The sequence below is a fragment of the Hordeum vulgare genome, chromosome 7H (assembly GCF_904849725.1).
Source record: "Hordeum vulgare subsp. vulgare chromosome 7H, MorexV3_pseudomolecules_assembly, whole genome shotgun sequence".
In the NCBI taxonomy this organism is placed as follows: Eukaryota; Viridiplantae; Streptophyta; class Magnoliopsida; order Poales; family Poaceae; genus Hordeum; species Hordeum vulgare.
In genome coordinates this window covers 248,321,537-248,334,293 of record NC_058524.1, presented here as the reverse complement: position 1 = coordinate 248,334,293, position 12,757 = coordinate 248,321,537, and the positions used below count along the sequence as shown (strand labels likewise).

Genomic DNA, 12,757 nt, shown 5'->3' with positions numbered 1-12,757 from the left:
TGGGGATTTTACCAAAACAGATTCTGTTTTAGTTCTTTTAGGATTATGGCTATTTCTTTTTCTATAATTGTTTTTAAATTATTTTCTTTTATACTTCAGAAAGTTTATATTTTGTTTCTGTTAGTTAACAGTAGGTTTTAAACAAATTTTTATTTTTATTTGTTATCATGAAATCAATTCTAGTTCTCTAATAACTTGCAATTGATTTCTCTACTGTTTCAACTCCCATTTGAAAATACTTTCAAATAGTTTTGTGAAAAATACTTTATTTTATCTTAGTTAAATTTATATCTTAGGTCCCTGTTATTTAAGTATTTTAGTTTTCTGTTAGACAAAAACTATTTAGTGTTTGATGTAGTAGAAGACTCCCTAGTCTTATTTGAAGTTTCCTTCAGATTCTTATTTGCTCTCTCTTTTGTTTTGATGGCTAGAATGATTGCTAGTATGAGTTCTTACGTGAATGATATGGTTGTTATATAGATTTCATCGGAGAGTGACGAGTAGTCTATCAAGTTATTCCTCGAGAACGAAAGTTCTTCTTCGTCAACATCACCAGGCAAGTCATTTTGATCATACTATCTCCTATGTTTTTCTATGCATGGTAGTTTCACCTTTGTTTGCCCAAATTGCATGCTGCGTAGGTACTTGGAAATTTTAGTATAGGTTGTAGTATCATGTGGTAGGCACACAACAACCCTGATACTTGGCCCGGGACGACAATTTCATATGGCTATGCTTGAGTAGACGGGATTCTGGTTGAGAGTTTATCACGAGTGATGCGAGAATAATTTAATAACCAAGACCGGTTAAGTCAAGACTTTTCAAGACCTCGTGATGCAATGCAACTCTGGGTGAAGGACGGTTGATCGGCTCCTTGGAGAAACCAGTGGATGACCCGGGATGCTGGAGACGGCCATGACATCTTGCGGAAAGCTTCATCCAGGCTCGAAGAGACGGACGGAGGCTTCAAGCCCCAAGGCTTACCTGCACAGCCACAAGTCATTATGGGCTCTAGCTTGGTTGGACAATGAGGCGACTCCGGACAGGCGGTGCTAGCAGATGTAGAAGAACGGTAGGAACGGATGGGCACCGACAGGGATTCAGAGGGACCCGTTGAAAGACCATGTTTTTATCATCCGGTCTTCAAACACCCTGAAGTGCGAGGACATACTCGGAGGCGATCAAATCTTGTGGGGAACGTGTGCAAAACTGTGCAGAGTGCCCAACCTAATCGATTAGCCGTGTCCACGGTCATGGACAACTTGAGCCAAAGGAACTGAAGTTATCTGGAATTCTCAACACCATTATATATATTTGATGTGGGTAATATTGATAACTTGGGTATGAGAACTGGTTGGCGGAACCATCTCATTAACAACCAACTACGTAGTAATTTTTTGCTTTTAGCCCCTCTCTTGTCGTAGGAGAAAATTTGCTTTACGCTAAACCTTACAGCCCCACCGGCCATATATGCATATAGAATAGATGATTAATATTTTACCCCCTCTCTTTGGTGGCTTGCCAGCATATTCAATATGCTGACCTACACGGCTGCAACGTCTTATGTTGCAGATATTTTCCTCGACGAGTAAGAGTACGATTCAGGGTTACGGTCCGCACTCAACCTGCCGTTGGTGTTATTTGGGACTCCACTCCCTTGACTGTTTCCGCTGAGATATTTAAGGTATATATCAATTTTATGCTATTTACATGTGATTGCACTTTGATATATACATTGATGTACTGTGTGTGCCAGCATACTGATCCAGGGATGGCACAGATACACGGAGGCTTGACTCGTTTTGAGTCGGGTCGCTACACACAAGCTAGTGCTTGAGTTCATCACGCAAGCACATAAGTAGCACCCCACAAATACATGGTGATATCCAACTTCACATACATCCTAGTGCATCCACATCCACATTCTAACACACACACAACATACATAGCACCTATCTCATATAACACATATGCCTCAAGCCTACCATGCATTTCTATCATGCTAGCAATAAAAAACCATAGACAACATGCTGCTTGTAAGGAGAAATAAAATCCCCATATGGTGACCAAGCATCAGCAACTATCCAAGCAAACATAGCAAAACAGAGAAGAAAAGCAACAAAAAATTAAAAGGAACACGAGAGGGATTCAAGCCCTGGATCTCGTGGTTCACCAACACACAAGCCACCACTCTGCTACTGTTCATGTGCTCGACAAAACATGGAGGTGAAACAGGTTAAAGTGTCTCTGCTGTTGCTTATGCTACTGTGCGAAATAAATATAAAAAAGGGGGGTGGCAACAGTGGGACTGAAACCCACGATTGACTAACCAACGCACCACACTGCAACCACTACGCTACACTACGGATCTCGACAGAACAGAGGTGTTATACTAGGTAACACACACACTCATCGGACGCCCTGCTCTGCTATACAGAGATGCGGCGGTGTCGCTCACCGGAGCGGCCTCCTAATGCTACTACTGCGCCAGTGGGTCATCTAACGCTACTACAACGCTGCGTGGGACGACGTTGCCCTGATGAACGGGACGAGCAGAGCACCTACACACATCACATGAACTGGACCGACTGATCTCGTCTCTGGACCGAGAAGCACGTCATCGATCAGCGAGCAGATAGGCGCATCTCCAGAGGGGGAAGGAAGGAAGGAGCACGACTCACCCTGGGGGAAGGAGAAGGGGTCGATCCGATCGGAGGGAGAAGCTTGGAGAAGATCTAAAGAAGCCTGATGAAGTCTGGATGCCGAACCAAAGCATGGGGGAACAAGCCGCCGGGAAAACGCCATCGACATGGAGCTGACCGTCGGTGTGGTCGCTCCCTGGCCTCACCGAGGACGGGAATGGAGTGCGGGGGCTCTCCCCGAGCTCCCGGACATGGTGGCCGGCGCCGGAGGCGACGGATGCACGGATGACGACGGCGACGTGCTATTGCACCCTCTCTGCTACCGGATCTACAACAACTTACCTAGGGAGGAAGGAGAGATGGAGGGAGGTGTGGCAGCGCTAGATGGGGGGACGCGGAACCCTAGGCCAAGGGGCACACACATCAAGGATTATATGATGGCCTCGACGTCCGTGAGCCTCACGGCGTGCTCGCTCTCTCACTGCAGTCTGACGGAAAGCAAGCGCACGGGGTAGACGCCGTGTGAAGAAAGGAGAAGGAGCGCTAGGTGGGCTGCCGAAAGGAAAAGAGAGGAGTGCTGGGCCTCGGGAGAGAAAGAGAGGAGGCCCATGCTGCGCTTGATAAAAGAGAAAACCCGTGGGGTTTTCTATTTAAATCACACCAGCAACTAAAATAAAAGCACAGGCTAAATTGAGATGCTAAAAATAAAGCAAAAAATAATCCCGGTCATAAGGATTTATGAGCTACTTGAATAAAATGTAAAAGGGATTTTTGGAGTCTATAAATATTTACAAAACAGTATTTAATCCACTGTTTTGTGAATATCTTGCACCTCTTAATCAAAGTTCAAAACAACAAATACATATCTCCACAATCACCACAAAACGTACTAAAACATGGACACTTTTGAAACAGGGGTGGAGCAAAAGAATCTTGACCTAGAGATAAATAGAGAGGGAGTTGTTTTGAATCCTATTGCAAACCACAAGCACTCCCTACTATCAAACTACATCCACATCATTTCACACATCCAACATCACACCACCACCTCACATGGAATCACAAAGCAACAAACACAAGACATGGATGAATGGAATGGATGCATGCATGCAAAGGAAAACAAAGCAAGGTGACACATGAAATAACACATGCATAAGCTCTCATATCAATGACAAGTTGGACCCACATAGAGAATGTTCCAATAAAGGCAAGTTACACTCTTGGGGCATTACAGGCCCGTGGGCGACCGACCGAGTGTTTGGGCCGGCGCACCGGCGCAGATCACTGCCCAACCAAGTCACCCCTTGCTCCCTCATCATCCACAAGCAAAGCTACAAATTGTGAGTCCTGGTGCTGCAACCATCATCACCCTTTGATATGATTGACGATGAAAATTGTTGCAACCATTCATGTCGATAGCGACAAAGATATTTTTTGTTCAACCCTCGTTAGTCTTTGGTACAACCGACGATGGGAATTGCTACAACCATTCATGTCGATGTCACGATCTAGGACGAGCGATGATGATAATGACGATTTTGCTTCAACCTTTGTCGACTTTTGTTACGACTGGAGATGAGAATTGCTACAACTATTCACATTGATGATGCGTCCCGCAACGGCGACAACAATGATTTTTCTTCAACCTTCATCGGATTTTGCTACGACAAGTGATGAGAATTGCTACAACCATTCATGTTGATAATGCGAACAATGACGGCGGGCGGCGACAATTTTATTGCAACATTCGTCCGATTTTGCTACAATCGACAAAGGAAATTGCTGCAACCATTCATGTCAATGACCAGTGGCTTCATTCATTCATTCATGGAAAATCATGAAAAGTTGCAACGGTGGATCCGGAAGCTATGACCGCGAGCTCCACATGCTGAAACCGGTGACGAGAGAAGCTGCGCCTTGCTCTCGGTCGACGCCATGAGGGAGCACTGGGAGGAGGAGATGGGGCTGAATGGTGTTGCTACAATATGAGGTGCGACCAGTGGCAACGATCGACACCCTCAAGCCATGTGGAGTGCTATGATACAGGAGGTGCAGCCAGCGGTGATGCGGAGAGGGAAGCGGGGAAGTGCTGCTCTTGCGCGGGAGCGCGCACGTGATGGTTGGAGAGCACGAACTGCTCCGTTGACCAAGTCAGAGAAGGAGATGATTTGGAAAGAAGGTATCCGACAATTCGACGGCTGCAGGAATCCAAATCGGAGGGCTCACATGTGACCGGCTAGGTTTTCGGCCGGTCCACGTATCACTCGCCTTTCTTTAAAAAAGAATGTAAATTTGACATGCCTAAATACAACAAACCAAACATGTGCAGCAAGCCCATCCGATGGAAATGTTCTACGGGCCGAAAATGAAAACGATGATCAAACGGGGTCTAATTTAGCGTTTTGCTTCACGTGCCAGACCGATCCGCGATCTCAGGACTTTGGGCCGGCACGGCACGGCCCGCCTAGATGGCCATACGAGATCCTCGGGGCAAGGGGCCCACGTGTCAGCGTGACGCCCCCAAAGCCTCCTCACTCTCAACGCGTCCCTCACATCGCCACAAAGCCTGCGCCTCCATCCACCTCCCTCCCACCCGCTCCCCACCTCCCGCGCCGCCGCTCGTCGGAGCCCCGCCTCGCCGTGCCAAGTCCGCTCCCAATCGGTAACTGTGCTACGCCCTTCACTGCTTTTCTACCCGTTCCCTCCCGTTTCAACAATATATTACCCGATCTTGTGATCTGCTCCGGTCGTCGCGTGGTTGCGCACGGGCGATCCGGTCAAGGTCTCGGAGGTGAGTGGTAATCGAGCGCGTAGATAGATCGCGACGTTTCTTCTGCGAATCTGATACATTTGCGCCGTCGCACCGTGGTCGTACCGTTAGCAATCGCGCGTCTCGGCTTAGATCCATTTAGGTTCGTTGTTCCTGCGAACTGTAGATATGGAATTTCCACCCGCCACACTTCGGTGAATCTGAGCCATTTAGGGTCGTTACAGTCTTGTCTCTTATTTTTTTTCATTCCGTGTGGAGATCATCATACTTTACTGCCAAACCTGGTCTGGTGTCTGGTCTAATATCTGTTGAGTTTTGTTAGTTTCTAATGTGAGGTAACTGCCCTGATTTTGTGTTCAAGATTTGGGCTTGACGTTGTGAAAATAATAAACATTTTGCAACATATCCTTGTGATTATTGGGCTTGTACCACGATTTTCTCCCAGTCCTCTCCAATATGATGGCTTGGATAATGTAAATGCAATGACAGTTATTCAATTTATCGCTAGCAAGTTTGAATCTGTTGTCTGTTGCTTTTATGATTATCACATCAGTCCAACTTGCTTCTATAACACAGCTTGTAATCTTTGATGCAGAGCCCTGAATGGCTGCCGGCAGGGCCATTAACCAGCTTCTGAAGAAAACTTTTCAGAGCCAGTCTTCTGTAAGTGCTTTCTCTGAACTCTTGCTTCAGTATGCAGTCTGTTGGAAAACTAGCCCAGTATGCAATCCTGTTATTATTTGTTTTATTAGTTTTCATGGTTGTACTCCCATTCAAGAACTCATCCGATTAACTAGTTAACTTGCCGATTAATCCCTACTCGTAGGGTTACCGAGTAATTGATTACCTTGCTGATTAGCCCATTAATCCCCTACTTGCCAGCCAACTGAGCAGCTACCAGTTAACAATTTCCTCAACAATGTTGTACTGAAGTTATGACATGACTGCTCCATATGCTGGAAATAAATCCTTGGCATGCTTAGTCTGTTTTGGTCCGTACTGAGTTTTTTCTGATAGAGAAACCAGTTATTGCTCAAATTCTGCATTTTTTTTTGGGGGGGGGGGGGGGGGGGGGGGGTTGAGGGTTAAAAGTTTGGCAGGGTTACCTTTCCGTGTAAAGTAGAATGGATAGTTCTCAATGCTAGACTTTCGGTTGTGTCAAGCCGTCAACTAGTTAATACTTAATACTACTCCCTCCGTCCCAAAATAAGTGTCGCAAATTTAGTACTAAGTTAGTACAAATTTTGTACTAAAGCAGCGGACGGAGGGAGTACTATTTATGCGCTATGACTGATTGTTCTAACATTATGATCTTTTTTCCAGGGCTCATCTCTGCTTTCTTCATTTCGGGGAAAGCATGAAGAGTCCTCTGCTGGACTGAGAGCATTGGCTCTTCTCGGAGTTGGTGCTTCTGGTCTTTTATGTTTTGGTACGATAGCATCTGCAGATGAAGCCGAGCATGGTTTGGCAGCTGCAGAGTACCCCTGGCCGCATGCTGGCATCCTTAGCTCTTACGATCACGCATCGTAAGTCACCCTTCTTTTATTTTATATATGCATCACATTGAGATTAATATTATGAACAAAATCTGGTCTGTGCTAATGTATTTTCCCAGTAAGATGGTGAAAAAAAGTTAGGTCATTCATTTGAACTGTAATGCCTTAGATACTAACAAAATCTCTGAGCAGAATCCGCCGTGGACATCAAGTTTACCAGCAAGTGTGTGCATCTTGTCACTCCATGTCATTGATTTCATACCGTGATTTGGTTGGGGTGGCCTATACTGAAGAGGAAACTAAGGCAATGGCTGCTGAAATTGAAGTGGTTGATGGTCCTAATGATGAGGGTGAAATGTTCACGCGTCCTGGCAAGCTGAGTGATCGCTTCCCGCAGCCTTATCCAAATGAGCAAGCAGCCCGATTTGCAAATGGTGGGGCATATCCCCCAGATCTCAGCCTTATCACGAAGGTAATAATAGCTCATCTCTTTGCATTGCAGTGGTGTAATATTTCATCTCAAACTTTTAACTTACTGTATTTGATTCATATGAGCTCAGGCAAGGCACGATGGCCAGAACTACGTGTTTGCTCTTCTTACTGGTTACCATGACCCACCTGCTGGTGTTCAGGTAAGCCTCCTGTATGCTTTTTGTCTCGATCTTGTAGCTTATGTTTTGTACTTCCTTTCTGTATGCTCTCTCAGTACCTGCATTAATAAGTTGCTAAGGCACATGGTATGCAATAATATGGATACATTCCACATCAACACACGAATACATTCCACAATCTGGATTTTTGGCTAGTCTGAGAAGACTTATTTACCTTCCCTGCCAATGTTTATTGTTTCTGCTGAATATTCTATGATGGTTGCAGTATTTTATACACTTACTGAAAAACCTTATTTTGTCTATCATGTAGCAAGTGGGTGCTAACTATAATAATAGTTGTAAACCTTTAATTTTTCATACTGTTTACATTTTTTTTGTAATTTCTCCTCTGTTCTAAAAGCTAGCAAGAGGCTGCTAATAGACTCTTTTGGCATTAGTGAACTTATTCTGGCTGATTAAATTATAGATTCGTGAGGGTCTGCATTACAATCCCTACTTCCCTGGTGGTGCCATAGCCATGCCTAAGATGCTTATGGATGGAGCTATTGAGTATGAAGATGGTACTCCTGCAACTGAAGCCCAGGCATGTTGTTTTAACCTTTGTTGGCCCCTTAATGTGTAAATTGTTGTCTTATTGTGCTAACAGTGAAGCATTAAATTCTATCGCAGATGGGCAAGGATGTCGTGTCGTTCTTGTCGTGGGCAGCTGAGCCTGAAATGGAAGAGAGGAAACTGGTAACTACCTGACATTCCATTCATGTAAAAGTTACACACCGTTTTAGTCAGCCATTGTTCTGATGTGCCTAATACTACCTACATCACTTTTTCTCTAGATGGGTGTCAAATGGATCTTCCTACTGTCACTTGCTCTTCTCCAAGCCGCATACTACCGTCGCATGAGGTGGTCTGTCCTCAAGTCCCGCAAGCTGGTCCTGGACGTCGTCAACTAGTGACCATTGTTTCTTCTTTCTATTGCAACATCGAGTCTTTAAGCAGAAGCGATCGAAATAAGGACTTTCCGTTGTATATTTTGCTACTCTGGTTGTCTCCCATCATACCTTGGGTACAATCTCTTTTGTTTTCTTCCTCTGCTGCAAAAGCATTTCTCTTAAGGGAGCAGTTATTTTCGAATATTTTTTTGCCAGTTGATACCTGAATGGTACCAACATACTTCTAACAGAAGAGTTGATGAAGTTCATAAATGCTTTATATTGTGGAACTCAGCATCATATGTGGTTGTCTATTGTCTACACATGCTGATTTGCATGTGGTCACATTACCCTGTATACAACATTGTCATGTTGAAACTGTGTGGTGACAATCTGGGAGTATTAATTAATATATAATAGTACTTCTTGTAATACGATGGTGGCTAATTTAGGGCATCTCCAATGGTTGTAAGATAGTTGTTGTTAATTTTGACACATAGGATTTTTGATGATGTGTCATGCAATAAATGAGGAAAGAGAGCAAGGTTGTATGTAAATTAACCAACACCCTTGCACAAGCTTCAATGTAAAATGAGAGAGCACCTTATTTATTACATCACATCTTATTGGGCAAACTAGATACAACCCATTGGAGTAGTTGTATGTTAAGGTGTTGGTTGATGACATGGCATATTTTACCAACAACCTAACCAACAAACTGTTGGAGATGCCCTTATAGGTATACGCAGCTGTGAGTGGGCCATGTTGCTTTAAATTCGTATGCATACAACTTTTTCTGGTAGTTGAGTTTTGGCACTCCTGTACATTCTCAGCTGTGTTGGATTTAAATAGCCTGTGTTAGATTTAAATAGCTGCTGGGTGCCTTGATGGCATGCATGACACATTTAGAGAGGTATTTGCTGCAAGTCAAACGTGCCTGTACGAGTTAGGTTACCCACAATGGGAAATATCATCGAGTAGTAACATGTACTTTCTCCGTCTAAAAATAAGTGTCTTAATCTTAGTATAATTTTGTATTAGCTTTGGTATAAAATTAAAACAGTTATTTGAGACAGAAAGAGTATACGTTATTAGTCTAAGTTATCACCTTTGTAATGGATAGTAACGTAGGATGGTAACATCGCATCGCGTCCTTCATTGTGTTTCATTTACTTTGCTATTCACCTACTCATTTGCTAGATGCATTTGTAAATGGTCATCATAGATTTTTTTGTACTATGACCTCTCAATCTGCATGCATATCAAAGGTTACTTTTTCAAAGCAATGTCATAGGTGTACTTGCCAGTTTAACTATCTTAAATTGTTATTTTTATTATAAGTGATTGCAAAAATGATTTGTTGTCCTTTAGTAGTTATAATTATGCAGTTTTTGTCATATTTACACGTGATTGTTAGTAATGATTTGTTGTGCTTGCCAGTTTTAAATATGATGAGTGTCAATATTTTACATGTAATTGCCAAAAACGTTTTTTATGTGCTTGCAAGTTTAATTAAGTCAAGGTGTCATATTTTACATCAATTACAAATATATGACAATTAAGTTATTTATTGTCAGACAAGTAAGTGTTTAAAAATATGACAAGTAAATGCAACAATGTGGCAAGTAAGGATGAAAAATAGTTGTCAAAACATGTCAACATGGGATCTAGTTTCGAAGACCTCGTCATAACAAAGTCAATGGTGAAAACAAAACATTTATCAAATTAACTGTTTTAGAGATAAAACTTTTTGAATTCCAAACATAAAAGGGAATCATGATGATATCATTGCATGCATGCGTGAATGAGAGAGATAGAGGATGGATTTGCTGCGGCATGACAAGCTTTTTCAAGTAACATGATCGGATGGAAGGCACTAATTCTGCATGCACACTAATTTTGCATTAGATGAGTGATTTCTTGGGCCGCTGCACGGCAAGGCGCAGGTGCGACGCCGATACGTAGTGGGGTTCTTCATTTATTAACTTATAGGCTCATCTTGTTTTGGTATGTGTTATGTTACTTATAGTATGAGTAATTTATCATGTTATTTAAATTTTTTCTTATTAATTAGCTGTCACATCATATTTTTTATTTATGTCACATTTATAACACTACCTATGTTACTCTCACATTGGATAGTGTTAGAGCATATATCTCCATATGTGGTTTTGGTAATTGATGACAATTCCTAGCCTATGAACTAATGGTTGCCTTAAGTTATACTCCCTCCGTTCCTAAATATAAGTCTCTGTAGAAATTTCACTTGTGAACTACATACGGATGTATATAGACATATTTTAGAATATACATTCAATCATTTTGCTCCGGATGTAGACATCTAGTGAAATCGCTTAAAAGACTTATATTTAGGAACAGAGGGAGTATTTATAGGATTTGTCCATAGGCACTTCTTGAAGTCCATCTGTTGGGTTCAAGGAGTTTATATGATGACCAAGATGGTATTCAAGGTATTATCCAAAGAATGGTCATAGAGACACATGGTTGATCAAGATCTCAGACAAAGAGTAAATCAAGATGATCAACACACAAAGCGTACAAGATGTACCGAGAGGGATCAAGTGATCCCATGGTATGGTAAGCATTGTCCATTACGTGTTTGTGTACTAACCCATGTTCTTCGTGAGAGTTCTATGTGTGGGTTAGGTATGTTTCCATGGGCTTGCGTCAAAAGGAAGATCTCATACAACCCATGAAGGATGACGTCAAGTGGTGATCGTCATCAAGATTGCGGTGTGCAAGTTCAAGTGGATCAGCACGAAGATATCATGCTTGAAGCTTGTCGTCCATTGTGGTGGCAATGGACTTGTGAAAATATGTTGAAGAGTGGCTCACCCATAGTGAGTATGGGGGAGCAATCAACTAGTCTTCATCAAGCCAACGCAATCAAGAAAGGTGGTCCATCTTGAGGAAGCCAAGATCATCATCATCTAGCTCAAGAGGACGAGGTGCAAGGTATAGGTTTGCCCTTGATAGGTTTTCTGTTTAGGATAGATTGTTGTACTATCAAGGGGGGCTCTCAAGTGAGTAGCTTGATCGTATCGTTCGTTGAGAGCTCAAACGTTTTTCATCCTTGCATCATACTTCTTGGTTCTTGTTTGGTGTTTCTCTTTGTGAGTTTTAGAGCTTATGGTCATCTTCGTGACAAGCTCGAGTTCATCGAAAACGGAGTCCATATGCATCTACTATGATGTTTTCGATGTTGGAGTTTTTGCCGGTTCTTCATTCATAGAGGACTCACATCTCTATATCATTGGCATTTTCATATCTGCATGGTCTTGGATAGCTCTTGTCGTCCTGAATCCAACAAGCTTGGGTTTGCTTGATTCGGAGCTCGTATGCGAAAGTTATGGCTGTTTCCGTGGCGAGCGGTAGTACCGCTAGACCTAGCGGTAGTACCGCTAGAGTTGGCGGTAGTACCGCTGGACCTAGCGGTAGTACCGCTGTCCCAGCGGTAGTATCGCCCCTGGTCAGCGGTAGTACCGCTCCAGGACTTTAGTACCGTCATCTTGGCGGTTGTACTGCGTCGGACCTTTTTGCGAAGACTTTCTTGGCGGTGGTTGGCCCGGTAGTATCTTTACGCTACCATGGGCTCAGCGGTAGTACCGCTGCAGCGAGCGGTAGTACCGCTGGGCTCGGGCTGTAAGTGGGGGTAACGATATGATTCCTTCCCCCACTATATAAAGGGGGTCTTCTTCCCCCTTGGTCTTATCCATCCGTGGAGCTCTTGTTCTACCTCCATTGTTGACATTCTTAGAGCTTGCTAACTCTCAATCCCTCCAATGATTCTTGCTTGTTCTTGAGGGAAAAGAGAGAGGAGATCTAGATCCACATCTCCACCAATCACTTTCTCCTCTATGTGAGGGGAACCCCTTGGATCTAGATCTTGGAGTTCTTTGTGAGCTCCTTGTTCTTCCTCTCATATTTCTCCATAGCTTTCGTTGTTGTGGAGGGATTTGAGTGTGAGGGACTTGACCACTTCGTGTGTTCTTGCCATTGCACTAGTTGCACCGGTTTGAGTTCTCCACGGTGATACGTGGAAGTGAGAAGTTGACAAGCTTACTACCTTTGGTACTTAGTACCCTAGATATTGTTCTTCGTGGATGCTTTGGCATCCTAGAAGCTTGGTGGTGTCTCGGAGCTCAATCATTGTGGTGTGAAGCTCTGGGCAAGCGTTGGGGTCTCCAATTAGGTTGTGGAGATTGCCCCGAGCAATTTGTACGGGTACCGGTAACCGCCCCAAGGGTTGCCACGTGTACGGGTTCGGTGACCGCCCCCAAGGTTTGTC

At 43.5% G+C, this 12,757-nt stretch overlaps 1 protein-coding gene across 1 annotated transcript; it reads left to right on the top strand.

The window, feature by feature from the left end:
* The first annotated feature begins 5,169 nt into the window (after window positions 1-5,169).
* LOC123407479 (cytochrome c1-2, heme protein, mitochondrial) lies at window positions 5,170-8,748 on the top strand. The gene is made up of 8 exons (XM_045100615.1): window positions 5,170-5,304; window positions 6,008-6,075; window positions 6,736-6,938; window positions 7,101-7,380; window positions 7,469-7,540; window positions 7,986-8,102; window positions 8,189-8,254; window positions 8,353-8,748. The coding sequence occupies exons 2-8, from the start codon at window positions 6,016-6,018 to the stop codon at window positions 8,467-8,469; spliced, it is 915 nt and encodes a 304-aa protein (XP_044956550.1). The 5' UTR covers window positions 5,170-5,304; window positions 6,008-6,015; the 3' UTR covers window positions 8,470-8,748.
* The last annotated feature ends 4,009 nt before the right edge of the window (window positions 8,749-12,757 follow it).